The sequence below is a fragment of the Cyprinus carpio genome, chromosome B12 (genome assembly GCF_018340385.1).
Source record: "Cyprinus carpio isolate SPL01 chromosome B12, ASM1834038v1, whole genome shotgun sequence".
Lineage (NCBI taxonomy): Eukaryota > Metazoa > Chordata > Actinopteri > Cypriniformes > Cyprinidae > Cyprinus > Cyprinus carpio.
The window spans coordinates 16,051,744-16,078,014 of NC_056608.1; the positions used below are offsets into that span (position 1 = coordinate 16,051,744).

Here is a 26,271-nt window from a genome sequence, read left to right on the forward strand (position 1 = left end):
TCATAAAAGTTATTGTCTATGAAAATAAAAGGCAACTATATGAGATATTATATGGGTTAATAGAGATTTGTGAATTTTTACTTTGTATTTGCAAATAACTATCTACAGTTAAACCTTTTGACAAAGAAAATATAATTGTTTGTATGTTTGCTCTGGTTTAGTTTCATACTGCAAATGCAAAAGTCAGTGGTTTGTATTCACACATAGTTTGCATTCTTGAATATGGTTTTTACATATAAAGGATTTTTTGGGATTGTAGGGGGTTTTAACAACAGAAGGACGCTTTCCACCTGAGCTTGTTCACAATTTCAGCTCTGATGTTTAATTTCGCAAGGCCACCAGACAGATGATGCCCACATTTGCATAATGTGGGGAAATCACAGACACTGGATCCCCAGCTGAGATAGGAGCAGGTTTGAATGTCATTCAAAAAATATGAAAATAAAGCATTGCCTATATGGCTCCCTTTAACTGTTACAGCCATTGTGCTTCACAAGACTATAAAAGAGCTTATCCGGTTTAGGATTAAAATTCTGATTTCTGCACTCAGCAAGGTGCTGAAATGGTCTTTGGAGTGATTAAAAGTGCTCTGTTTGGAGTACAATGCAAGTTTCTTTTCAAAGGCCTCCCCTGTGTAAGCTGGTTATTAAGTCTAGTGTTACTGGAGTTGCCCAAGATATCCAAACTTTAAGAAGCAGAACTACAATCCTATCTTTGATTTTAACATTGCATAATAGTGTCATACTGACCTTTATTTCAAACTTTCTGTTTTGTTTCTTTGCTGATTTTAATCGGCTCTGTCAGAAAACAGAAGAAGAAATACTTAAGATATTTCTGTCAACTGTACGATGGGTGGAGCCTCTTGTTGGAAACACCTGAGACGACTGCAGACATATTTACAGCCAAAGTCCCTTTGGCAGACACTTTAGATAAGGAGTGCTGTGATCCCGCAAACAGAAAAATCTGTAAAACCACCTTGTTCAAATAAGACTGAGAAAAGAGCAGGATTTTTACCATAAATTTATGTCCACATAAAGTGCGTGTTGAAATATTTTATGAATTTTGCAAGCAGCACAATAGAAAGGAAGCACAATTGCAATGTATATGGTGCAAGAACATTTAAAATGACTGTTTCATGTCATTATTGCCAGGCCTGCTTATAAGTACGAAAAAAATTTAATGTCACACATTTTTTTTAAAGGAAATCGCGCCATCTAGTGGACACACCACTTTTGCTGTTTGTAACTCAGTCGAAGGAAAATTTATTTGACTTAGTAAAGCCCAAGCCCATATGCGTTTACCTTTTGAAAAGTGAGCAAATTAATGTATCTTCTACTTCCTTTTTATATATACGAAAATTACCATAATAAGAAAAATAAATAGGTTACAAATGATATAAAAAAAAAACATTTAATAGTTTGAGATTTGCCGTTGCATTGAATGAACTTTTCTGAACAACAACAACAAAAAAAAAACAATAATGTGCTGAATTTACAGCTTGTTGAATGTGATATAAATAACGTGACAAAAAAAAACAAACAAAAAAAAAACTTTTTATTACCAGATTCGTAATTATGGAAAACAGTCTGATAAAATGCAAAGTATTAAGAGATAAAGAACACGTAATAATAAATACTTATTATTTATTAAAATATAAACGTCTATTACATGGATATACTTATAATTAATTATGAATCTTTTTTAACCATCTTATTTTATGAAATAAAATTAGTCGAGTTTTCACAACATCTGAAAGCGTGTATTAAGATTCCCGTACATTTATTTAATTAAAAAAAAAAAATCAATTTACAGTTAATTTCAGATACGTTTGAGTTCACGGGAAATACATACTTGAGAGAAAAAGCAATTTCTAGTGACTTTTATTTTGACGTTACGAGGAAGTGATTAACGGTTCTTCTATTCGTGTAGTTCATTGGTCTTTCAGCAGGCGGCGCGTGGGACTCAGCAGTGTAGCGTTTGCTGACTGGTCAGCTGTGTATGTACGTGTCAGTGGAAATTGTAAACTCGAGCTATACCTCATCGGTTTGATTTACAGGCATGGAGTAGCTTTAGGTATTATTTTATCAAAATAACGACAAGCACGGTTGCAATGGAGGTAAAACAAAACATTCTTTGGTTAAAAGTGTCACTGTTTTTCAAGTCTTGCTCTCCTTGTGTAAAGAAGCGTCAGCATGCTTATTGACATCGACAAGCTATCAAAAACCATTTCAGAGAGTATAAATGTGCATCATCAATGCATACTTCTGTGTTTTTATTTATATAAAGCTTGAATTATTAACATCTTTTCATTGTCTTTACATTAAGATTATAAGACCATAATAATAATTTGCAAAAGGTTGACGTGAGTGAGTATAATTACAGTGTGTATAACTATAGTGTGTATTATAACTACAGTGTGTATAATTTACCTTTGTTATAAAAATCTGATTTGACAGAACATCCAGAATGTCCCAATTGACATCCAAACCAGTAAACTCTTAGGTAAGACGGTTTTACACTCATTTATGCACACACAGTTCTTAAACATATGGTTTGAAGTGCTGTAGCTTGACTTCTATACACAGTAGTTTAGATCTTTTACAAAGATCTTTTTAATATTTTGCTTTTGTCTCCATCATTCAGACTGGCTTGTGGACCGGAGGCACTGCACGCTGAAATGGCAAAGTGCAGTGTTGACAATTAGAGAGAAAATCAATGCCGCCATTCAGGATATGCCAGAGAATGAGGAGATCAAACAACTGCTCTCTGGCTCATGTAAAACATTATAATAATAATACAAACATGCTTCTTTTTGTTTGAATTTGATTGCTCATACATTGTTCCTTTTGCAGATATTCACTATTTCCATTGCTTACAAATAATCGAAATATTAAAAGGAACAGAAGCGTCCACCAAAAATATTTTTGGCAGATATTCATCACAAAGGATGAAGGTGATGATGCATCTCTCTGCTGTTTATTATTCTTTTAATGTATAATTTATTCCTGTATGTAGTAAAAAAAAATAATATGCTATGTATATTTTTTGTCAACAGGATTGGCAAGAAATAGTGTCCCTGTATGAAAAAGACAATGTCTATTTAGGTAAACAATCAGCATTTAATTATTTAAGCCTTTTTTTTTTAAGTTACGCAAACACAGTGACATGATTGTGTGTATGTGTGTTTTTAACCCCAGCTGAAGTGGCCAGTATATTGATCCGTAGTGTAAGTTATGAAGGTCCTGCTTTGAGGAAGCAGGTGTCTAAAGCGCAGCAGCTGCAGCAGGAGTTGAGCCGAAGAGAACTGGAGTGTCAGAGCGGTGCCACCGACATGAGGGAACGCTATTATGCTGCCTGTAAACAGTATGGGATACAGGTTAGACAACAAATAATTACAATTTATTTAAGATTATTTGATGCCGATTACCGATACTAACTTATAATATTTCACAGGGGGAAAATGTGGCAAGGGAGTTACAAGCACTCGTTAAGGATCTGCCTGTAGTTTTAGAAGAAACTGGTAAAAAAGCAGCATGTCTGGATGAAGCTATAAACTTTTACGCGGCCTTCATAAACTTCGTTAGTGATTGGTGAGTGTGACTTCTTGTCGTTTCTAATGCTGCATTAATTGACCTTTAGACACCTGAAATCATGCCAGTGATTGAACTCCAACATAACCTTACATGATGTTCAATTGTGCAATTGTAAAAAAAATTTAGGTCTGAAGAAGTCCTGCCCATTCTAAGATTTGTCCAGAAGAAAGGAAACACAACTGTATATGAGTGGAAGACAGGAAATCTGGCCTTAGTTGTAGAGAGACCTGTAATGGAGGAAGCCCCACCTGATGTTGTCACAGAGGAGACTGTAAGTGTGTTAACATGACTCCATGAGTTGAGTTTTAAGCGTCTCTCTGTCTACTATCTATCATTCTTGTTTTGTGCAGATTGACTGGGGTGACCTCGGCGATGGCGCGGATACTAAAGAGGTGAATTTTGGGATCTCTGTTGAGGACGGTGTGGACTTCGGTATCAGTCTCGAGTCTGGCACAGAGGTAAGAGCCTTAAATATTTAGTACAGATATAAAGTCTTTGGTTATCTCATTTTGAAACAGAATTAAAACAGTTTACCGATCAACTTCAGGAAACCAGTGCTGGTGGTATTGACTGGGGAGGCTCTGAACCTGTGGAAATTGAAATTGTGGATGTTGGCACAGACTGTAAGTGTGTTGGGATTTACTGAAATTAAATGTTGATAACTGTACTTAATTTCAAAAGTTTGGGGTAAATAATATTTTTATTTAGGATGCATAAAATTGATGTAAAGTAAATAAATTTAATGTTCAAAATTGAATTTATTTTTTTTAAGTGCCAATAAGAATTTAATAATCCTGAAAATAATTTTAATAATTTTATAATTTTAATAATTTTAAATTATATATATAATTTTTTATATATATAAGAAGCACTGTTTTTAAGAGTGATTTCTAAAAGACCATGACACAACAAACAAAAGACTGGTGCACCACAAAAAAATAAGATTTTAAAATATATTAAAATAGAAAAGCTCTTTTAAAGTGTTATAATATTTTACATTTTGCTGTATTTTTCATTAAATAAATGCAGCATTCGTGAGCATAAATGACTTACTTTAAAAGCATTAAAAATATCAAATAATCAAAAAGATCACCAAGAGCTAATTATTTTAATGTGAGATCTGCAATTTGGTGAAAGGATAGAATTACAGACAGGCACAGAATTATAAAAACACATTTATATCCATTCTGTAAATACATATTATAATCAGCATGCATAATGCGCAGCTCCAGAGTCTGAATAATTGTACTTTTGCAGGTCCTGATGGTGTTGCCAGAGGTGAAGATGCGCTTTCACTTCTAGAAAGCTCACAGACACGTGGCCAGTTCATCGATGAGCTGAAGGAGGTACAACAGCTCGTTGTTACGACTATTAGACAGAATCTTTAGTCCTCACCCAAACCAAACTCTTTTTCTGTGTTTCTGTGGGTCAGTTGGAAATGTTCCTGTGTCAGCGGCTCAGTGAGATGCGTGAAGAAGGTGACTTGGTGACCATGAGTCAGTTCCAGCTCGCTCCCTCAGTGATTCAGGCCCAGACTCCCGAGCGTGTGGAAGCCATGCTGGCAGACGTGCGTGACCTGCTAAATGGGCTCACTTCAGTACGGATGCAGCACCTCTTCATGATCCAAGCATCACCAAGGTAACTACACACTCTAACATTATATATGAGGAAATGCATTTTATATCTGTCATATATCAGTATATCTGAAAGGAATTGTTCACCCAAAAATGAAAATTTGTTGACAGTTTACTCACCTTCCAGCCATCCAAGATGTAGATGAGTTTCTTCATTTAAAAAGATTTTGAGAAATGTAGCATTACATCACTTGCTCACCAATGGATCCTCTGCAGTGAATGGGTGCCGTCAAAATGAGAGTCCAAACAGCTGTTAAAAACATCACAGCAATCCATCATACTGCTCCAGTACACAAATAAACATCTTGTTCAGCGAAAAGCTGTGTTTGTAAGAAAGAAATCCATCATTCTTGTGCAGTGAATAGATGTGTTTTTAAGTGAGAAGTTGTTTTTTTAAGTGTTTTTTCCATTATTGTTATGTTTACAAAATATTAAAGTTTTTTTTGAAATTATAGTTCTGTTTTATTATTGTTGGTATGCTGAAATATTGATGTGTTGTTAGGAGGAGAAGAGTAGTAGTGAAGTCGTTGGTAAAGTAGTCCATGTGACATCAGTGGTTTAACTGTAATTTTACGAAGCTGTGAGAATACTTTTTGTGCGCAAAGAAAACAAAAATAATGACTTAATTCAACAATTCTTCTCCTCAAAATCACATCTCCCGCCATTATCTAGAGTAACTCTGCACGTAAACAATGCATGCGTCTTGGTACTCTACATATTGGCACCCTTGGGTGTCGCAAAGGAGAAGAATTGTTGAATAAGTTGTTCTTTTTGTTTTCTTTGCGCACAAAAAGTATTCTCATAGCTTCATAAAATTGTGGTTCATTTAATGATGCCACACTGATTATTTTACCAAAGTCCTTACTACGTTTCTGGGTCTGGGAACAGTTCAGTTGCATTGCTGTCTATGCAGGGTCAGAAATTTGTGTTCCGTTATTGATCAAACAGTATTATGGCTTCTGGATTAATTGATGGACTGGAGTTGTGTGGATTATTGTGATGTCTTTATCAACTGTTTGGACACTGCAGAGGATCCATTGGTGAGCAAGCCATGTAATACATTTCTCCAAACCTGTTTCGATGTAAAAGCAAACTCATCTACATCTTAGATGGCCTGAGGGTAAGTATATTTTCAGCAAATTTTCATTTTTAATGAACCATTCCTTGAAGCTATTAGTCCCATAAAAAAAAAAAACACTGAACAGTTATCTGTAGTTTTAATGTTGATGTAACTTAGATCTCGTAGACAGATAATGATAAATCTGGTGTTGTGAATGTTTGTGTCTCAGCTACGTGAAGCGTGTTTCAGAGTTACTGCGGCAGAAACTCAAGCAGGCTGATATCTTGGTGTTAAAACGTGGCACACTGGCTGAAAAACGACAGGAGGCTCTGGAAGAACAGGCCAAGCTGGAGCCCCGCATTGATCTGCTGGCAGCTCGCACCAAGGAGCTCCAGAAACTGGTACAGTAAACATGTTATAATGATGTGTTTGTGTTTGTCTCTCTGCAAAAATGAAACTGGCACCTTAGCAAACCTTCAAATTCCTGTTCTCACACTTCCCTTCTTTGCAAAAGGAGCCAGTGCTTGGCAGTGTTAAATATAAAAAAAGGGGGTTAATAGAGCAAAAAAGCTGAACTAATGTTGTTAAATGTCATGGTGGACATAACTTTGATTGAAAACTAAATTGTGTACTGGCTGAGAATATGAAAAAAGCTTCCTCTTTATCTATCTGTCTCTATCTCTCACAAACAGATTGAAGCTGACATCTCCAAAAGATACAACAACCGGCCCGTCAACCTCATGGGAGTTCATGTGTGACCAAGAAGAGTATTTACATGCTGCACAGATGTATCATTTCATAAATATATTTTTCCCATGGTGATTCCTTTTTATGGTGGAATAAAATTGTTGCAATCACAGCGCTTTGAATATTCAAAGAAGGCTGTAAATAACTTGCGCTTACACAGCTGGCCTCATTAGTCTGAAGTGCTGAATTCAGTAAATGAACCGTCTTAAGAGGCCAGCATTTAAATATACAATTGCTAACCCTAATTTCTGTGAAGAAAAGCATGTGGTATTTTCCATAGATAGGCTATCAAAACTCTAAAAGAAATGGTCAGAATTTTTTTATACATTTTTCGCAAACAACATGTACAATAAAGTAATAAACTTTATTTTAAAAAAATAAATGAAATATTAAATTGCTGAATTATCAATATTTTAAAAACTGCATGCTAGCAGAGTCAATTTTACCTGAATCAGTAGGGGTGACTATTTAAGAGTTTAAAACAAAATGTTGTTTTGTAGATACCAATTAGCATATGCATTATTTTCATATATATATATATATTTGAAGAGGTCAGATGCAAAAGCCTAGAATAAATTATTTTCATTGCCATTAAAGTGAAATAAGTGAACATAAACGTAGAAGCTAATTTTAGAATAAAATTTTGAATTATTTTTATTTTTTTTATTTGATTTTGAATTATTATATATTTTTTTTTTTTTTATATATAGTGTTTATGGTTTTTAGTTTTAGTTCTGAGTTTGATGAAAGCACTCAAAAATTGCTAAATTAATGCAGTATAACAGGGTTGCATGCAGTTGTGTGGTACAGCTAAATATTAGATTTTTAAATTAATTTAAAAATGTTTTACTACCAAAAAAAAAAAAATGTTGTCAACAGATCTTGATGATTTTAGTTGAAACAAAATATAAGGTCAAACGTCTGAGGTGGAATATGCCAAAAACACCATTTTAACGGGGAGATACAGACAGTTGATGCATTTTACTCTTGTGGTTTTATTTAAAAAAAACATTACTGTTGTAATGTTTTTAAAATGTGTGGGGTCATGTAAGAAAGTAATTGTTTCAGCACGGAGACATTAAACTGATCAAAAGTGACAGTAAAGACTTTACATTGTCAAAAAATCCAGAAAAAATATCATGATTTCCACAAAAGCATTAAGCAGCACAAATGTTTTTAACACTGATAATGAGAAAAAAATCTGTAGCATCAAATTTGCATATTAGAATGATTTCTGAAAGATCATGTGACATTGAAGACTGGAATAACTCAGCTTCACATCACATGAATAAATCAATTTTAAAACATTAATGTAATGCAGTAATTAAATAATATTTTACAATAGTATTGTTTTTACTGTTTTGGATGAAATAAATGCAGCCTCGGTTATAAGAGATTTCTTTAAAAACATTAAAACAATCTTACCCGCCCCAAACTTTTGAAAATTACAGAACATACTGTACCTAGAACGTATTCCTTGTGTAGTCCACCTAAAGATGAATTTCATTAATGTATTCTATAGTAAACATATATTAAAAAATATAATTACTTTATAACAGCATATGATTATCATAGGAACTGCACATCAACTCATCTAAGACTCTAGCCATACATCTCCCCTGATGTTTTATCACTGTGTTGTCTGTTTTGCCCTGGGGCAGCTGGTATAATCACATGGCAGAAACACATTATGCTCACATGATTGAGGATCTAATGGACATGATTTTTGCACACCCTACATCTAAGGCAAGGAACAGTGAAGCATTACAGCTCAATTTCAGACCTAAGTTTTATACCATATTGGTATTGTAGACTTTGTGTCGTCGATCATGGCGACATTTAACCAAGATATTATCTTTTGCGCATTCTCCCTTCATTGGTTTGCAAAATACACACGCATCCATTATTTCTTTTGTCTGTCTCCGCCTATCCCCCCACTGTCACTGATGAAGCTATGATAAGTAGAGGGTTGCGCTCGGCCCAATCATCGCCTGTGCTATCAATCAGGCCAGACAGGCCCCTGTTTACTGACACAGAAGCTAAAAAGAACAGCCATTACAAAACACTTTGTTTTCCACCCAGTCGTCAAGAGCAGAAAAACAAGACAAAGGACTGAGCATTTATCAAATATTCCACCATAACATCATACTGATGATCAAACGAAGACTAAAATTGTCACTGGGTGACAGACCTAATCTCTTTTTGGGCCCTAAAAGCTTTTTGCCTTTCATTTGTTTGTCAAAAATCCCCCTCATCCCTGCAGCGGGCAGATGCTCGGAGGCGATGGCCAGGGTAAGACCCAGACTGCTGTGGCCCAGAAGACTGAGGTTGCCAAGACAACTGGCCCAGCACCCCTGCTGTTGTCACTCTGCCTGTGTCGCTCAGTCATTGATTCTCTCCATCTCACCAGCTCTCCACATGCAGCTTGCATTGTTCTCAATGGCCCTCATTGAGAAGGCATTGTACACGATAATACACCTACCAACTCTCCCACGTCCATTTCATCGTGTCACACATTATAAACCAAAAACCATATTGAATAAAAAATTGAAAAGCTAATACCAATAAGCAGACCTGCGTTTTCAGCATTTAATAACAAAAAACTACATACATGAAGCTGTTGTCATATAGACCAAATAGCATCATCAAATAAGAAATACATTGAAAATACAATGTAAATAATGGTCACACCCTATTACGCTTGGCGCACAATGGTACATCCTGAAATCCTACATCTGTTAAATACAAAGTATTAAAAAAACAGACGTTCACAGAGACACATCATTAATTCATTAATATCTAAACATCGACTGTGCTCGATGCAGCCAGAGGCTTTCGTGAATGCAACATTTGGACTTATCTTAAATCGCTCATTTGCATTTTCACATCAGAAACGCCACAACCATCCACTGTCGAATGGCAGCTGCAAGAGATCACTGTGGCTTTCTTTGAAGACTATTATCAATGCACATCAATTTCACTTGAGTCCAGGACTTTAATTGTAAGTAACACCGAATAAGGCTAATTTAATGGAGTACACGCAATTAATATCCACTAACTGTGCGTTTCAATTCTGGTCGATCATATCTAAAGGTACATTGAAACCTCTAGACTCATATTGGCCTGAGAGAGACGGTTTCTTCCTCAGCCTCTTGGCTTCGTTTTGCAGTTTCTGTCGGATGTAGCCCTTGATCTCTGCGTCAGTCTTGCCAGGAAAGAAATACTGAACGGTTCCTGTACAGGAATATTTCCGGAAATTAGGTGGAACAGATTCAAATTAGTGTACATTTTAACAATCTTCAAAATGACAGATCATCATCTTACTCAGGATTGCCTGGACCTCTTCGGTGGGGAGAGCAGGCTTTGGTTGGCCTCTCTTGTTGTACACGACTCCAGATATAGAGTGGGAAGCCAGGCATTCCCTCTCGTAGAGTCCACGGAGCAGGTCGTTGGTCAGTTTTTGGGCAGTGGTGCCTGTGTTACACCTCTCCAAAAGTTCAGGAGTGATAAACTGATAAAACAACAAATAAATTAAATACGCAAAACGATTACTGATGCTATCTAGTTGAACTTTTGAAATATATATAGCTTGATAAGACTTAAGTTCTTCTTTCATGTCTGTTAGGAGTGGCTGATATGACAAAAATATTGTATAGCAATTTTTATAAATCTTATGGCACTTATTTAGGATACTGGTTTATAAGACTATTTTTTGCAAGTTACTGAGCAGTACAGCAAACTGCTCTAACTGCCCTATTTAAAAAATATATCAAGTTAACAACAAAGAAAAGGATAAAGACAGACAATTTACACATTGAAAAGCATAAGATAAAATGGCAAAAAAAACAACAACAACAAAAAAAACAGTACACTGAAAAAAAATGCTGTTAGGATTACTTTTAAAGACTACTTTTACATTAATTTTTTTTTTACTTTTAAATACAAAAATTGCTAGTAAATTTCACAAATAATTACAAATTAACAAAAAGTAGCACATTAAATTAAACATGATTTTTTTTTTTTTTTTTAGGTAAAAATACTTGTAAAACATTACTTTCGGAAAAATTTTTTTACAGTGTAATACAAAGACTTCAATATGACAAAGAGAAGTCATACTGAAAATACTGAGTGCTACAATATTAGGATGAAAGGATGATTATTTGTTGTGCAACCTAACTAACTTTTATAGACTACCTCTGTGAAGAGCCCGTCCCTTTGAGCATTCTGAGTGGCCTCGTGAGGTTTCTGTGGTCCTGCACCCTGATTCAGCCATTGCCCATTCACAATGGCCGGAGGAGAATGCACAACTGGTTTCAAAGCATCTGCCTCTGCAGGTGCCTGCACCGTGCCTTGAGAATCTGGGGTCCCGGGAGAGGTCCCATTGTTCCCATTTGACCACATCTGGGTCTTCTCGATCAGCATTTCCAGGTTTCTTGCTAGCTTTCCACATGCTGTAATGAGTACATCAAATGTGAAGATTTGATTTATGCAATTCTGTAAATCAAAACACCTAATAGAATCAAACAATATTGACCTGTAAGGCACCTAAGTTGTTCCTTCAAGTCCTCCATTTCCCTCTGCATGCACAAGACCATGGCAATGAGCTCCTTCTTCGAATAGGACTGTAAATAATGAGCCTCCTGCCACCATAAAAGTACACAAGCTCAGGTCTAGAATCAAATGTCTCGCAAGCAAACAAGTACATCAACAAGCAAATGTCCTGAACGCTGAACACAAGTGACTCACATCCTACCTCAGACTCAGAAGCAGGAGGACTGTCAGTGTAGAGGTCTGCGGAAGAACAATCCAGCTCATTAACCTGTCATGACAAGAAAGAGTCCTAATATTTTCTATTTACTCAGTCAGTTGTCATTGATAATTGTACAACAGTTCATTTCAGCAGTCAAATCTGATCACATTTTCTCTCCCCATGACCGGATTGAGGTTTCTCTCACACTTCCTCTCAGAACAGCTGTCATTTTGTGTGTTGCTTGTTTGATAAATAAAGAAAATAAAGAAGTACGAGTTCTAAACTGTATAAACTTCCATTAATACTGATTACTGACTGTTTGAATACACTTGTTGTTCCTTATGTTTTCGGGTGAATAAATGAATTTCCTTGGGAAACTGTTTATTTAGTTTGATTAAAAAAAAGTTTGATTTATTTTTGTTGGTGTTCGAAACTGTCTAAGACAGGATGTGATGCAGAGAACTGTGAGTATCCTGGCCAGAAAACATATGTTGTTTTTCAAAAGTTATTATGCTCTTTATATACAGTATATTTCATCTCTATATGATGTAATGTTTATTCTAATTGAATGGTTATTACACTGCATGCTGTTTTTGTGTATTAAAGAGGTATAAAATCTGATGCTTGGACAAACTTGGAAGAAGCTTGACAAGAACAAATCTTTGCGTTGGTGAATGCATTGGTGAGTATTCGACAGTACTGAGAAATACAGGAATAATCTAGCAACAGACAAAGAAAAAATCTATATAAATAGGCTAATTTTCCTAAGAAATGTGAGTGTATCCAATTACTTTATTTACAACAACATTAGTTGTAATACTGCTTACAAGGTTGATACCTTGTTTACCGTGATAAGAAGCTTCCACTGAAATATCAGTCAATGCAATTGTGGAGAACTACCTGTTGAAAAAAAAAATGGTTCAGCTGACCTCTAAGTCTGACTAGGTCCCCAAAACCTGCCTAAAACCACTGAAGAGACCAGCGTGGGACAACAGAAGACTGGCAAAACATCTTAAACTGGTTCAAGATGTTTTTTCAGCAGAGGTAGCCACTACTGTCATGCCAAAGCAAAGCTACTGAATGCTTCTTACCCATATTCCACAATGTGGCCTCGCACACAATAGTGGTGTTTTCCATGGGGGAAGTACCATGGTAATTTTTATAAGGGTACCAACAAAATAACTTGAAAAGAAAAGATTGTTTCAAACTTTCTAAAGTTTCGAATTTCAAAACTTTTAACCCACTGGTGAGCTTGTACTTGGAGGGAAATGAGTACAGGGCTTTAGTTGTGTGAGCGCCTGATGAGGTTTCGATCAAATGGTATATTGTACCATGCTTTACCCCATTGTTCTCCATTAGCGGCCAGGCATGGCCGCCTGCCCTGCCTGCCTCACACCACTGCTGCAAGATAGGAAAGCATCTAATCTATTGCTATACGGTGCGAAAAGTGCAGTAGTAAACCAACAAACAGTAAATTTATGGGTGAAATTGTTGCGTTAAATGCTGCTAACAACCGACGTGGAACAACTGTTAGAATCCAAACAGAAGGTTTTGCTGTTCGTCTTCTCTGTCAAAATGCATCCAAAACATCGATTAAACAATGATAACGAGAAAAAAGCCCAAACCTTGATGTCTAACTTCTGAAGCCCGGCTTCGGATGAGCTATTTTCTTCTGCTTTCTCTTTGGAGGAATACATTTTTCTTCGTTTCTGTGCACCGTTCTGTTGACATGATACTAATTATTCTTTAGGGATCAAACACATGCCATTAACAGTTACAAACAAACAATGAGACATCAAACACTCAAAAACACGTTTCCATCAATCCTCTTACACTGAAGCAGTCCGGTTTTTGTTCCTCTTCCTCATCCTCTTCATTCTCGTAGTCAAGAATTCGCTGCGCTTTTGTTTTCCTTCTCATTTCTCTCCCATTATTTTATTTGCGAGCGAGAAAAAAGGCTCCACTCTGCATAATGCAGTTACGCTGTATTGGACTAAAATAGCACTATTCCTCTCTTTCTGAGATTTAGACCCTGCAGATCTACTACAGATACCGACAACTGTGTTCCTTGCGATTATTTTACTTCAGCTCAAATACTTGAGTGAATCCATGGAAGGACAGCACTTTACCGAGAAATGACAGGGAACACATTTGAGGCTAACGCACCGTAGCGTAACGTGGCACGAGCTTGAGTCCCGTCTAGATTCAATCTAATGGCAGATCCTCACAACAACAGGAAATCCTTTGCAAAAACATTTACCATGGTAACCCTAGTTTCCGCCAAAATACCCTAGTTACTGCTGCAAAACCATAATTAATCATTACAAATTATCTTTTGAACAGTTCAAGAAGCTTGATTTATTTTATTGATGGCACTGTCACCAAATACCAAGTTACCTCAGTTTTATTGTAGTAACAGTAACTGCAGTAATTATGGTATGTCGGTAGAAACTATGGTTACCACGGTAAATATTTATAAGGGGCGCTCTTTTAACTCATGTTTCCCCTCGATATGTAACATATTGTATATGCGCTCATAAACAATAGTGCAGTCTTATTTACACGTCGTTACAGAGTGTTCAGCCTGACAATTGATAAAGTTAGATTCGTCATGCGGTTTTAAGAAAGATTTCCCGAGGCGTCAACAAAATAACTTTAGTCTTGTCTTTGGTGTGAGGAAGATCACTTAATATTAATGTCAGACTGTTTACAAAACAGATGTACCAGTGTACACAGTTTCCGCTAAAATAGCATATAGTTACCACTTTAAAAAAATTATTAGCCATCACTTTCATATGATCATATAAAAATTATTTTGGACTGTATAGGAGATCCTGTATTATGATGTATTCATTTCGAGAGCAAAACTGAGCATTGTTTTGTATAAAGTAACAATTTCAGTTTAGGTCAATGACAGCTTTCAGCTTTTGTAATTACTGGAAACTTACACACAAGGGTGTTTCTTAAAATGAGTCTTGAAGAGCCCTAAGTAAATGTGAATACATCAATTGTTAAGGGGAAGGAAGAAACAATAACACTATTTAGGTTAGATGCAGTCACACAGACTAATTTCCAAGTATCAAATGTGTTTTCTAGAATAAACACATTCTCTGAAATGTTTCCTGACTGAAACAGATAACCATAAATTGGAGCTTGACATCTTGAATGGCAATAGATGTTCACTGCCTCCAAATGACATTTCCATTTCCAAGATTTTTTCCTCAGTAATCGATTTTTATTCTTTCCTTTTTTTCTTCAGTAACTCCTTACTTATGCAGCATAGCAGCATTTTATGAACAACAGTTTGGCAATGAACTATGGTCTGTTTAAGAGTTCAAACATAGAAATTGCAGTGCAACCAAATACTATACAGCATTTTGTGAATGAAATTTTGTCTGTTTAAGAGTTCAAACATAGAAATTGCAGTGCAACCAAATACTATATTATATATATATATATATATATATATATATATAATATATATATATATATATATGTATGTATGAATTGCAGTGCAACCAAATACTATATATATATTTGAATTTCTCAATGCATGCCTCAGAGAGAATGTGAGTTGGAGAGAGACATAAAAAAAAAACTTGGAGGCATTCAGTACTTTTCCCACTGCCTCTCAAGGCTGACTGACGCAAGCATCTGACACAAAGAAGCATGTTTGATGCAGATATCCATTAAAAACCTTTAAAGATCAAAATAGCTGTTATTCAAAATTCATCCTCAAAAAAAAAAAAAAAAAAGATAATGTTATGAGGAGGGTAGTTACTCAACCCTGTTATAGTACACGCGACCTCTGGCCTGTCAAACACGCTCAATGAGCGCCATCTAGTGGCTATAAGTAACTAAACGCATTTTTATAGTAAAGTATTTTATTGAGTCAAGTTGTCCAAAGTGATATAATTTAATATAATTAAATAACTACATTATTTTCTCCGACATAAGCTACTTTTATCTGGTTGCTATTTTGTGTGCTTCATAATTGTTTTAATGTTGAAGTGTTGATGAAAGGCCTCTGTAACATGCTGTTTATTTAATGGCTGGTGACATGGTGACAACGACAATTATGGTCAATATATGTATAAATGAAAGGTATGCATTTTTCTAAATGTCGTCAGAAACGTTTTTGTAGCCTAGACTTTATGTGCTAATGGAAAATTGACTTTCAAAGATATGCCTACGCTAAGAAATATTCATTGGAGTAAAAAGTGTCAACTAGCCCCATATGATAATACATTACTCTTTTGGCATAAAGCATTATCCAATAATGAGTCTCGGTATCAGAGTATTTCTGGCAAGTGTTTTAGTGATTGTCAATAATTTTGTGACTTTCAGTACCACTTCAGAATATTGCAAATATCGCCAATATTGTATTCCCACGGAGCTCATGAAGAAAGGGAAGACAAAATATATAAAGGCGGCAGGCGGGACAACCAAGTTAAATAACTTAGATACCAGACAGAAACAAGTTTAAAATTATGTTAAAATAAAAAAGTCTTATTTATAGGTTTGTATACAACGGGGAATTTTGATGAATGATCTCATCCCGTACGTGCACTAGAATATTCTACGCGTGCGCAGTAGCAACATGTTTCAGCGCCTCAGTTCAGCCAAGTTGTCGGCAAGAGGAAATTCTGCAAGTCATGGTGGCCCATTCAAAGCGTGAGGGGAGTGACAACCACATAGAGATCTAAGGGAATAAGTGCGTAGTTAGTTGGAAGTGACTGATGACAGTGGCTGTGTATGCATATAGAGGCATTCGGAGTCATGTGTCAATAAACTCTTCCTGAGTAAGTATGAAAACGGACTATTTTGATGCTATGCTAGCGGGCTAAGTTAGCTACAGCTTTCGAAATTGCGAATGTGGGAGTGTGTGGCAGTGCGGCTGTTGCAAACACACAAGACAGCTTTGCGTGAACTGAAGGAACCGGTTTGAACGGTTAGGTTTAACCAGTTGACAAGAACTGGGTATTTAATAAAAGTTGTTATTAGTAATTCATGTCCCCGGTAGAACCCTGTAAGGGCCCGCCTCCTCATTGGCTGTAGCGAGGAGAGGAAATGAGTGACAGGCATCTTAGCCAATCAGAGGCTGTTGCGCCACTTGTTGCTAACGGGCTGCTGGGCTGTGATAGCGGAAGTGTAAGAGGTCAATACTTCACAGTGCTTGGACAAGTAAATTGTTCTTAGATGAGGTTTTAGAAGGAAGAGATGAAAGTAGGCAGAGAATGTCATTAGGCCGAAGCTCAATCACCGATCTGGAATTTATTGGTGGCGAATATGCGCGATTTCTTTGCATACTTTCGGTTGTTAGAGGGTTACAGGGATGGATGGATTGATGTGGGTGTGATTGTGAGGTAGGTGTATGTGGTGGGAGGTCATTCATATTTTATAATAACAGTTTCGTAGTAAGACTGTAAATTGTCAATGTATTATTTTAATGAGGTTGTTAAAACGCTTTGTTGTGATATCTGATGTACTTTTATAAATCTGAATGTTAACATTAGAATTTTGAAATGTAATTAGTGTATTATACTACATTATGATGCAAGCACCTTTGATGTTATATAACTGATTAAGTTTTAATTGCAATTCACTTGCATTTGAAAAATGTATAATATTTATAATAATTTATAATTATATGTTAATAATATTATATACAGTTTGATTCATTTTTGTCTCTTCTCTTTCTATGCAGGCTTGGTGAACTTTGAAAGTGCATGCTGACAAATATATAAGCTGGATATAATTTGGGTGAAAAAAAAACTTTCTTCAAAGACAACAAAAGAGGATTTATCTTCGCCTTTAGTGCTGTTTTATTAGAAGCACATGACTGTGAAACAAAGCGAGCATCCTTTTATCTTGTGCCTGCTTTCGATTTTCTATCGTATACAAGGCTGACCATAACCTTAATTGGGTTTGACATTTGTTTGTGTGTATTTTTTATTTTTTTGTTTTTGCTTTTTAGTTCCTTTTTGAGTTTTTTTCTTTTTTGTTCCTTTGCAAAGAAATGCTTTACTTGAAAAAGTACTTCACAGAGGGTCTTATTCAGTTCACTATCCTCCTGAGTCTAATTGGGGTACGGCTAGACTTGGACACCTATTTAAACAATCAGCTCCCCCCACTCCATGAGATCATCCTGGGCCCCAGCTCGGCCTACACCCAGACGCAGTTCCACAATCTCCGTAACACCCTGGACGGCTATGGCATCCATCCTAAAAGTGTTGACCTGGACCATTTTTTCGCCACTCGTCGGCTTCTGAACCAGGTGCGCTCCCTGGATCATCTGCGTGTGCCCAGCACCGAGCTGAGTGCCTGGCTGGTGCATCGTGACCCTGAGACTGTGGTTTCGGCAACCAGTCAGTCCGGCCCCAGCATTGCCCTGGACAATGGGGGCAGCCTGGAGGACGTGAACAACTCCGAAGCCTCGGCCATGAGAGGGGCTGGTGGTGCTTCTGAGACCACTTACAGCCTCAACGGAGAGGATAGCCTGGGAGCCGTGGCCCCTGAGGACAGTCAGGAGCAAGGGGAGAGAGAGAGCAGCGACGACCTCTCCAAAGAGGTACAGTAGCTGTGTGTTTTTAGCTTAGCCTACAGTAATTAGATTGACATTGGTTCGTATTTGATTTCTTCAAAGAGAGAACAGTGTTATGCTATTATCTCTAGCTATTAGATTAAGAGTACTGCATAGTGGCTATTAAGAGTGTTGTATGTGAGCTAGTAGTATTCTTACTCTACATTATGAGCCTTACAACAGTGGCTGGACAGGGTGTGGTCTCATCGATAGAGCTATGTATCTCTTAAAACTAGGTAGTTGTGCTAATGTTAATGTTTTAGGCTAATAGTAATGTAAATATTACATTTTCTAGCAATGTCACAGCTTTGACATGTGGAACAAAATACCGCACTGAATCAAATGGCGATTATAGTAGTAGTAATAGTAGAGACCATGTACTCATGTGGTTGTCAGGATAGTATATGTAGCATTTCGTTTTTTGAGAGAGAGTTCCTTTGTGATTTATTTAGGAATACATGCTTGGGACAATTAGCCAAATAAGAGCTGACAAATCTGCATCATGTCCCTCATTAAATGTAATTATCTGATGATGTCCTGTAATCTTAGACCTTTTATGACACTCCCCTTTAATGAATATATTTCTAGGACATTGAAATTATAGACATCCTATGGAGGCAGGATATTGACCTTGGTGCTGGCCGAGAAGTATTTAACTATAGCAGTCGGCAGAAGGAGAGTGAGGCTGATAAACCTAATGAAGAGAACGAGGAGGCAGGTGGAAGAGAGGAAAGCTGGAGAAATGGACTTAATCTCCGAGCAGTGCAGAACCTCCATGTTGATGGAGAGACAGGAGAGAGCATACCTACGGAGGTATGTGCTGTAATATGCTAGCTAGGATTACAGGAAGGTGTGAGGAGCACAGCAATGTTTAAGTTAATAATGCTTTTAGATTATTCAAAAAGGCTGGTGAGCTGTAGATGTCAAGTGAATTTCAGTCAGCCTTGGAATTACATGGACTTTTCTTGTTGTATTTCCTAGCTTACCAGTCTCGGTGCTCAGACTTCATTATCCCTGCAGGAATGTCTGAGGCTTCTGGAGGCCACCTTTCCATTTGGAGAAGAGCCAGAGGTAGCGACAGTGAAATTCATGCTACATTACGGATTAAAACTTGACAGGTTTTTTTTTGTTTGATTGTCATTTTACATTCTTTTTTCTTTTTAGTTCCAGGCCACTGGACCCACCTCACAGCTGAGAGCTTCAACTGAGGAAACACCTTCAACATCACAAGGGATCGCTCTGCAAGCCCCTCTGTCGCAGTCTAATACACCACTAGACCTGGAGCAGCAGTGGCAGGACATAATGTCAATAATGGAACTGCAGGTTTGCACATTTATTGCATTCAAAATTGAAGAAGGCAATATATATAGCTCTTATTTATGGCTTAGTGAAAGTGGTCGTAATAATGTCAAATTATCTCATTCTAAAAGGACATTATAATATGCTTTTGGATTTTATAGCATTTCCAATTTAATTTACTTGTGATAAATGTGGTTTATCCATAGAATAAAAAGTAATAACACATTTTTCTTAAACCATGAATACATGTGAGTGAATGCATGCATATATATATATATATATATATATATATATATATATATATATATATATATATATTAGGGGTGTAATGGTACACAAACATGACGGTTCAGTACGTACCTTGTTTTTGGCGTCACGGTCCGATATGGTTTGGGTACAGTAGAAGGAAAAAAACAAAACACCTATATTTCTAACTAAACAATGGTTTACTGAACAAATAGCTTTTTCCTTGCATTGCTCTATAAAAGTCTAAGAGACTAATTGACCTTGACACCGCATGATGAGGTTGTGTAGGGATCTTAAATGATATGATACCATTTCCTGCTTTGTTGTTTTACTGTATATTGGTCTTACAGTACAACTTTGACTTGGCAGACAAGTTTTTCAAATATTAATAACCAAAAAATAATATAGAATTTTTTTTTTATAGAATTTCCTCCTTTCAATCAGACTTTTATTTAGTTTTTGATGATCTCTGAACACTTGTATCACCCTGACCCCCCCACCCCTGAATTGTTATTATCCAAGTGTATCCAAGTCATTGTTTGTGTGAAATGAAATAAAATATTGTTTAGTTAATGAATAGATAGGACTATAGTAATGAGAATCACACCTTTCTATCACACCTTTCATTACACCCTATCTAATATCCATTACGTCTTTTTTAGGACATGGAGGTAAACAATACAGCAGCAAATGTCACCATGAATAATGACCCCAATAACAACAATGCCAGCACCACCGAATCAGCCACAATAGAAAGTTTTGAACTCCCACGGTCCACTCTCATTAACCAGGATGTTAGTCTCCACCAGGCTTCGCTCCCCAGCTGCAGCCAGGACTTTCCCACACTCTTCAACCCCGAGCTGGATTCCACCGGGGTACAGCGGCCTACCTTAGTCAGGCTGTCTTCTAGCAACTCCTCCAACATCAATTCAACATATGGAGCTACTAACTTGACTGGACTCTTTCTTCCACCACCTCTAAACAGTACTACAAACCTAACCACCACTCCAGTGCTGCCAGATCCATTTTCCAGTCTGTTGGAAGAGTCTATGCTGGATGAAATTAGCCTGCTAGACCTTGCGATGGAAGAGGGTTTCAGCCAAGACCAGGCTTCTCAGCTAGAGGATGAGCTCGATTCCGACTCAGGTCTTTCACTGGACTCCAGCCATAGCCCAGCCTCACCTAGCAACTCGGAGACATCCTGCTCGTCAGCCGCATCATCTTCATCCACCTCTGCTACATTCTCAGAGGAAGGAGCTGTGGGCTACAGCACAGATTCAGAGGCAGCCTCAGCAGAAGCAGAGGAAGGAGCCGTCGGGGGCTACCAACCAGAGTATAGCAAACTGTGCCGCATGAGCTACCAAGATCCATCTCAGTTCCATGGCATACCGCAGTTGGAAAATGTCAATCACAACCACACCTACAATCAACCACCGGCATCATCCTACTCTGAGCGTTCTCAGCTGTCCGCATCCTGCAGCAAGAAAGGCAGAGACAAGCAAATGCAGCAGACGAAGCTCCAGCCACCACAAGACTGTGTTGACAGGCAGTCTAGCCGTGATGAACGTAGGGCGAGGGCCATGGACATCCCATTCTCCAATGAAAAGATCATTAACCTCCCCGTCGAGGAGTTCAACGAGCTTCTGGCCAAGCACCATCTCAATGAGGACCAGCTCGCGCTCATTCGCGACATCCGCCGCCGTGGAAAGAACAAAATGGCGGCGCAAAACTGTCGTAAACGCAAGCTAGACACCATCCTGAAACTCGAGCAGGGCGTGCAAGACCTGCAACGTGAAAAAGCTCAGTTGCTGAAAGAGAAGATGGAGTACGGTAAGTGCATCAGACAGACGAAGCAGAAGGTTCAAAGCCTTTCCCAGGAATTGTTCGCACAGCTGCGGGACGAGGAAGGCAGACCCTACTCGGCCAGCGAATATTTTTTGCAGTACGGCCCCGATGGCGTTCTTCTCATGCCTCGTAACATGAGCACAGAACAAAGCAACAAGCCCGACAAGAAGCAGAAGGACAAAAAGAAGTGAGGAACGCCAACGGTTGCCCTTTTATTTTTCGCAAAGGCACTACCATACAAAGTATTTCGAAAGGCAAAGGAAGCCTTTTTCTTTGAGACGATTCTAGCAAGGAGAAGAAAATTGCACCATTGATTTCTCTTCCTGCTTTGGGTTTTCTTTGTTCCTTTTTGGTTCAGAAGTTTTCTCCTGAAAGCGGCATTAAAGCAGACGTGCTTTATGTAGTACTGATTTCTCATCGATGTACAGAAAGATGCAAGCGAATGGGATACTTTCAGATGCCAACTGAAAGAACTGGCCAGAACGTGAGGTCATGGAGGACACCAACAAAATGTTCTTAATTGAAAGAACTGTTCGGTAATGCTCCCAAAAATGTAGTCGATGACAATAATACACCATACTAAGATGACGTTGACCACGAGGATGCAAAAATTGTTACATTTTCAGCATTAGCCCATGCTGTGTGTTTGTGCGTACCCTGGGATTTCATTGGTGGCTGAGAAGCAGAACCCCTGAGAGCTGGTAAAAAAAAAAAGAGTCTACTGAACGCTAGAAGTGAAGCCAAAAGAAACTACAGGCATGCCAATTCTAACCAAAGGTTGTGTTGTTTCCATAACGAATCATACAGGTCACTCTGTGGATCCAAATTCACGTTTTCACTTAAAAAAAAAAAAGAACAAGTTTGTTAGTCCCACTGGACAGCAAACCCACCTGAAAATTCTCTGGAGGGTCAGTGCCATTTACCAAGGAACTTGGACGGCGAAACGAATAGCGCTAATGAGTGAGTTTGAATTTAGCTTTGGCTTGATGAAAAGTATTGGAGGTACAGATGGAGGATGGATACACACTGCATTATTACTAATAAATCGGCTTCTGTACCCTTTACAGCACTGTAAATCAACACTGTAGCTTATTGCCTATAAGCTTTTTTCCTCTTCTGCTGGGGAAAGGGTCTTTCAGGCCTTTCTGTCAGCTTTTAATGTAACTCTCTCCCATGTGCATACACTTTTTAATAAGCCATCAGACACGGACACCTGAGTGGCATCGGTGCAGTTAGCTCCTGAATCATGTGATTGAGTCTGGTGTGTCTTGGTATACAGGATTAATTGAAATGAACCGAGTCGTTTGGTTTTAAAGTTCATAATGTTTAGCCTTTGTTACAGGTCAAAATGCTCTGTTGCTACTGCAACTCATGCTAGTGGCTTTTGTCTGGTGCAGTGGAGGAACGTTAAGAGATGCTTTTGTTACAGTTGTACTGTCATTTGAAAAAGGAATAAAATTCTCACCAAAATATACCAATAGTAGCAGGCATAGGTCGTTATTACATTTAAACTACAACTTCTCATTAGCTGGGTCAGTGTCTTAGCTTTGATGTGACGTGAACCTGACTTTTTTTCTTTTACCCAATACACTACTTTTAGTAAAAGTACCTTCATTGCTAATTGAGTGAAGCCATGAATGGTCTCCCGGCAAATTAAAGCAGTTAAGCTTGTGCCAATAACCAACTGTATCGTGCTTTACTGCAGCCTGAGGATACAGCTGACCTTATACACTGACTTATCAATTTGAATGGCTAGAAAAAAAACAGTAACACTGGTGTGAATGTCTTAGTTTACATGTTGTTCATCTTCATCCTCTTCTGTCACTCTCTGTCGTTTCCATCTACACTGTTCATATAGCACCATGAGACACAGTGTCCGTTTTGGTGTGACATGAATAAATATGCAAGACATGGTAATTTTTTGTCTCAGAAATGGAAAAGAGACAATCTTTATGTTACTGGTTACAAATACTTAGCATAGTTGGGGTAGAGATAATGAAAAAAGATCAGTGATTCGTTCACTTAGATGAACTTTGAATCCCTGTTACACTGTCATAACTACTTGCCATTAAGCACTGTTGTTTTTCGTTCGTCTTGTTCGGTTTGTAAATATTTTTCTGTTCTGTATGTCTCTTGTCCTAATTGCTTGGTTTAGCCAGGCCTTTTTGCACCTTCTTTGGATTTGCCTGTTCAGAGTATTCCTATATGATATATGTTGAGAGATTTGCTGGCAATCTGGAATTGTTCTTTTATTAATTATAATAAACATCTGTTTAATTTCCTTGGTTTTCCTTTTTTTTAAAAAAAAAAAAAAAAGAAGAAAAAAAAGGAGATTTGTGATTTATTATAAACGAATGACAAAATAAATTGGATTAAAAAATAAAAATGTCAGAGGATTTGATTATACTGTAAAAATTCTCCTGATGGCTATATAAATATGAATTATGTTGTCTTTATTGGTCTGTTTTTGCTTATATCAGCTTCAGTGTGCGGCTCTCCTCTCAATGTTTGATAAAATGGTACTCTTTTATGGGGTAACACTTTACTAAAGGGATACTCCACCCCAAAATGAAAATTTTGTCTTTAATCACTTACCCCCATGTTGTTACAAACCCCTAAAAGCTTCGTTTGTTTAGGGAACACAATTTAAGATGAAAACCGGGAGGCCTGTGACTGTCCCATAGACTGCCAAGTAAATAACAGTGTTAAGGGGCGGTCACACTGCACTTTTCATTCCATCAACTTCCATTCATACGCATGTGAATGCGTCAGACCGGAAACGCAAGCTCATGCGAAAAATTTCGCATTTTGCTGCGTTCCAAAGTTCAAGTTTGGTGAACTCTGACCTGCGAATTCAAATCACATGAAGAGGTGTGACCAGTAGAAGATCGATACATCACTGCGTGACCTCTCTGTACAGAAATAAAAAAAATGGAGGAAACGCTCGTTTTTGCTGTATTTTAGCGTTGGATCTTTGTAGGATTTTTAAAATATTATAAGAATTGCTGATTTTATCGGTGTGTCAATGGAAACATGAACATATGGTACATTTGAATGCGGACACATTTTCTATATATATATATATTTTTTTTGCGATGTGCTTGTACCGTGTCTTTTGTGAAGGCGTTGCGTCTTATATTGTTCTCTCTCTCTCTCCTTCGCAAAAGACACAGTACAAGCACATTGGAATCCATGTTGGGATAACTGTGGGGAAACTCCTGCTCCCGCCCATATTCGCATCAGCAGCCAAAAAAATTTTGCACATTCAAAGTCTAGTGTGACCGCACCTTTAAGGTCCATAAAAGGTAGGAAAGTCGTCTTCAGAATACTCCATCTGCCATCAGACGTGGAATCTGGGTTATCTGAAGCGACGGGAACACTTTTTGTAAGCGAAGAATATAAAAAAAACGACTTTATTTAACAATTCCTTTTTCAACAGTCTCCTCTGTGTCTCTCCATATCACCGTATGCTGTGTATGCTCTTCTGTATCATCCGCGCCACAAAAAGTGTTCCCGTCGCTTCATATAACCCAAATTGCACAGTTTGTGTTGGTTGGGGTATTTTTACGGAGGATTTTATACATTTTATGGACCTTGACACTGTTATTTATTTGGCAGTCTATGGAACAGTCACAGGCCTCCCGGTTTTCATCCAAAATATCTTAAATTGTGTTCCGAAGATGAACAAAGCTTTTATGGGTTTGGAACGACATGGAGGTAAGTGATTAAAGACAAAATTTTCATTTTGGGGTGGAGTATCCCTTTAAGTTCAGCTTAATTTGTGATTTGTTTTTAATTAACATTGCTGTTTTTACTGCATTAATCTAGGTTAATATAAATGAGCATGCTTAGTTTTGAAAATTTGTAAATTATTAAAATGTTAACTTCAAATTTCAGGGAGTAATTTCATGTCAAAGAGGTTCAGCCGACAAAAAAAAGAGACTCCCTGTATAAGTATTGACCATTGACCTTACTCCGAGTATAAGCATAAATAAGTATGACCAGTTTTGACAGAAATACAACAAAGAATTTTATTTTTGAAAATGGTATTTCATTAATATGCTATAATAATATGGTTAAACAAAACTAGCATACAATTGTTAAAGCTCAGAACATAAAAACGTACTACAAGAGAACAAATGTTGAAGTTCTACTTTGCCGTGTGACCGTAACAAGTCAAAGAGTATCAAAGTAAAAACCAATCTTGAGCTGACTGTACACAGTGATACTGATGTGCTAGGAAATGGCAAACCTATTTACAAACACAAATGTCAAGACCACGTCAAGAAAGACCGTTAATAACCAATGGGGCTGACTCACAAATAGCACCTATGGTGAGACCAGACACGTCTTGGGCAAACAAACACTGAAGAGTAACAGCTGCTGGCATGTCTTTATAAAACCAATCGTATCAAAGCCAGTTCCGAACATCAAATAAGGCCTATATCTTACACCTCTTTTACCATGGGGCTAGATACAGTCATGCGTTCAATGACCACCTGCATTGACAGATG

At 37.5% G+C, this 26,271-nt stretch overlaps 3 protein-coding genes across 5 annotated transcripts; 2 read left to right on the forward strand and 1 right to left on the reverse strand.

Moving 5' to 3' along the window:
• Window positions 1-1,974: 1,974 nt before the first annotated feature.
• On the forward strand, window positions 1,975-7,436 carry cdk5rap3 (CDK5 regulatory subunit associated protein 3). The gene is made up of 14 exons (XM_019089904.2): window positions 1,975-2,116; window positions 2,457-2,502; window positions 2,644-2,775; window positions 2,853-2,953; window positions 3,056-3,104; window positions 3,198-3,376; window positions 3,454-3,590; window positions 3,720-3,864; window positions 3,944-4,051; window positions 4,141-4,216; window positions 4,851-4,939; window positions 5,026-5,231; window positions 6,517-6,688; window positions 6,980-7,436. Exons 1-14 carry the CDS (start codon window positions 2,111-2,113, stop codon window positions 7,043-7,045), a joined length of 1,512 nt encoding a protein of 503 aa, XP_018945449.1. The 5' UTR covers window positions 1,975-2,110; the 3' UTR covers window positions 7,046-7,436.
• A 2,173-nt stretch (window positions 7,437-9,609) lies between these two features.
• On the reverse strand, window positions 9,610-14,024 carry si:ch211-194k22.8. Its single transcript, XM_019089923.2, has 7 exons — window positions 13,618-14,024; window positions 13,410-13,505; window positions 11,788-11,853; window positions 11,569-11,674; window positions 11,229-11,485; window positions 10,359-10,545; window positions 9,610-10,268 (listed from the first exon to the last, which is right to left on the reverse strand). The coding sequence occupies exons 1-7, from the start codon at window positions 13,702-13,704 to the stop codon at window positions 10,102-10,104; spliced, it is 966 nt and encodes a 321-aa protein (XP_018945468.1). The 5' UTR covers window positions 13,705-14,024; the 3' UTR covers window positions 9,610-10,101.
• A 2,344-nt stretch (window positions 14,025-16,368) lies between these two features.
• Window positions 16,369-24,038, forward strand: nfe2l1b (nuclear factor, erythroid 2-like 1b). 3 transcript variants are annotated; one of them, XM_042735633.1, is made up of 6 exons: window positions 16,369-16,586; window positions 17,492-18,355; window positions 18,956-19,180; window positions 19,349-19,438; window positions 19,532-19,690; window positions 20,575-24,038. In XM_042735633.1, the coding sequence occupies exons 2-6, from the start codon at window positions 17,804-17,806 to the stop codon at window positions 21,946-21,948; spliced, it is 2,400 nt and encodes a 799-aa protein (XP_042591567.1). In that variant the 5' UTR covers window positions 16,369-16,586; window positions 17,492-17,803; the 3' UTR covers window positions 21,949-24,038. The 3 variants fall into 3 exon arrangements, with proteins under 3 accessions (XP_042591567.1, XP_042591569.1, XP_042591568.1); XM_042735634.1 differs by lacking the exon at window positions 16,369-16,586 and adding an exon at window positions 16,611-17,150; XM_042735635.1 differs by lacking the exon at window positions 18,956-19,180 and having other exon boundaries at window positions 16,371-16,586.
• Window positions 24,039-26,271: the final 2,233 nt, after the last annotated feature.

Excerpts from the sequence above, each read along its gene's own strand:
- nfe2l1b (XM_042735633.1), top strand. The coding sequence starts at position 17,804 with ATGCTTTACTTGAAAAAGTACTTCACAGAGGGTCTTATTCAGTTCACT. Across the intron at positions 18,356-18,955 it reads GCGACGACCTCTCCAAAGAG|GACATTGAAATTATAGACAT; the intron begins GTACAGTAGCTG and ends ATATATTTCTAG. Across the intron at positions 19,691-20,574 it reads TGTCAATAATGGAACTGCAG|GACATGGAGGTAAACAATAC; the intron begins GTTTGCACATTT and ends CGTCTTTTTTAG.
- cdk5rap3 (XM_019089904.2), top strand. Across the intron at positions 2,503-2,643 it reads CCAAACCAGTAAACTCTTAG|ACTGGCTTGTGGACCGGAGG; the intron begins GTAAGACGGTTT and ends TCCATCATTCAG. Across the intron at positions 4,940-5,025 it reads TCATCGATGAGCTGAAGGAG|TTGGAAATGTTCCTGTGTCA; the intron begins GTACAACAGCTC and ends TCTGTGGGTCAG.
- si:ch211-194k22.8 (XM_019089923.2), bottom strand. The coding sequence starts at position 13,704 with ATGAGAAGGAAAACAAAAGCGCAGCGAATTCTTGACTACGAGAATGAA. Across the intron at positions 10,546-11,228 it reads GGGACGGGCTCTTCACAGAG|TTTATCACTCCTGAACTTTT; the intron begins GTAGTCTATAAA and ends TTGTTTTATCAG. Across the intron at positions 10,269-10,358 it reads AGAGGTCCAGGCAATCCTGA|GAACCGTTCAGTATTTCTTT; the intron begins GTAAGATGATGA and ends ATTCCTGTACAG.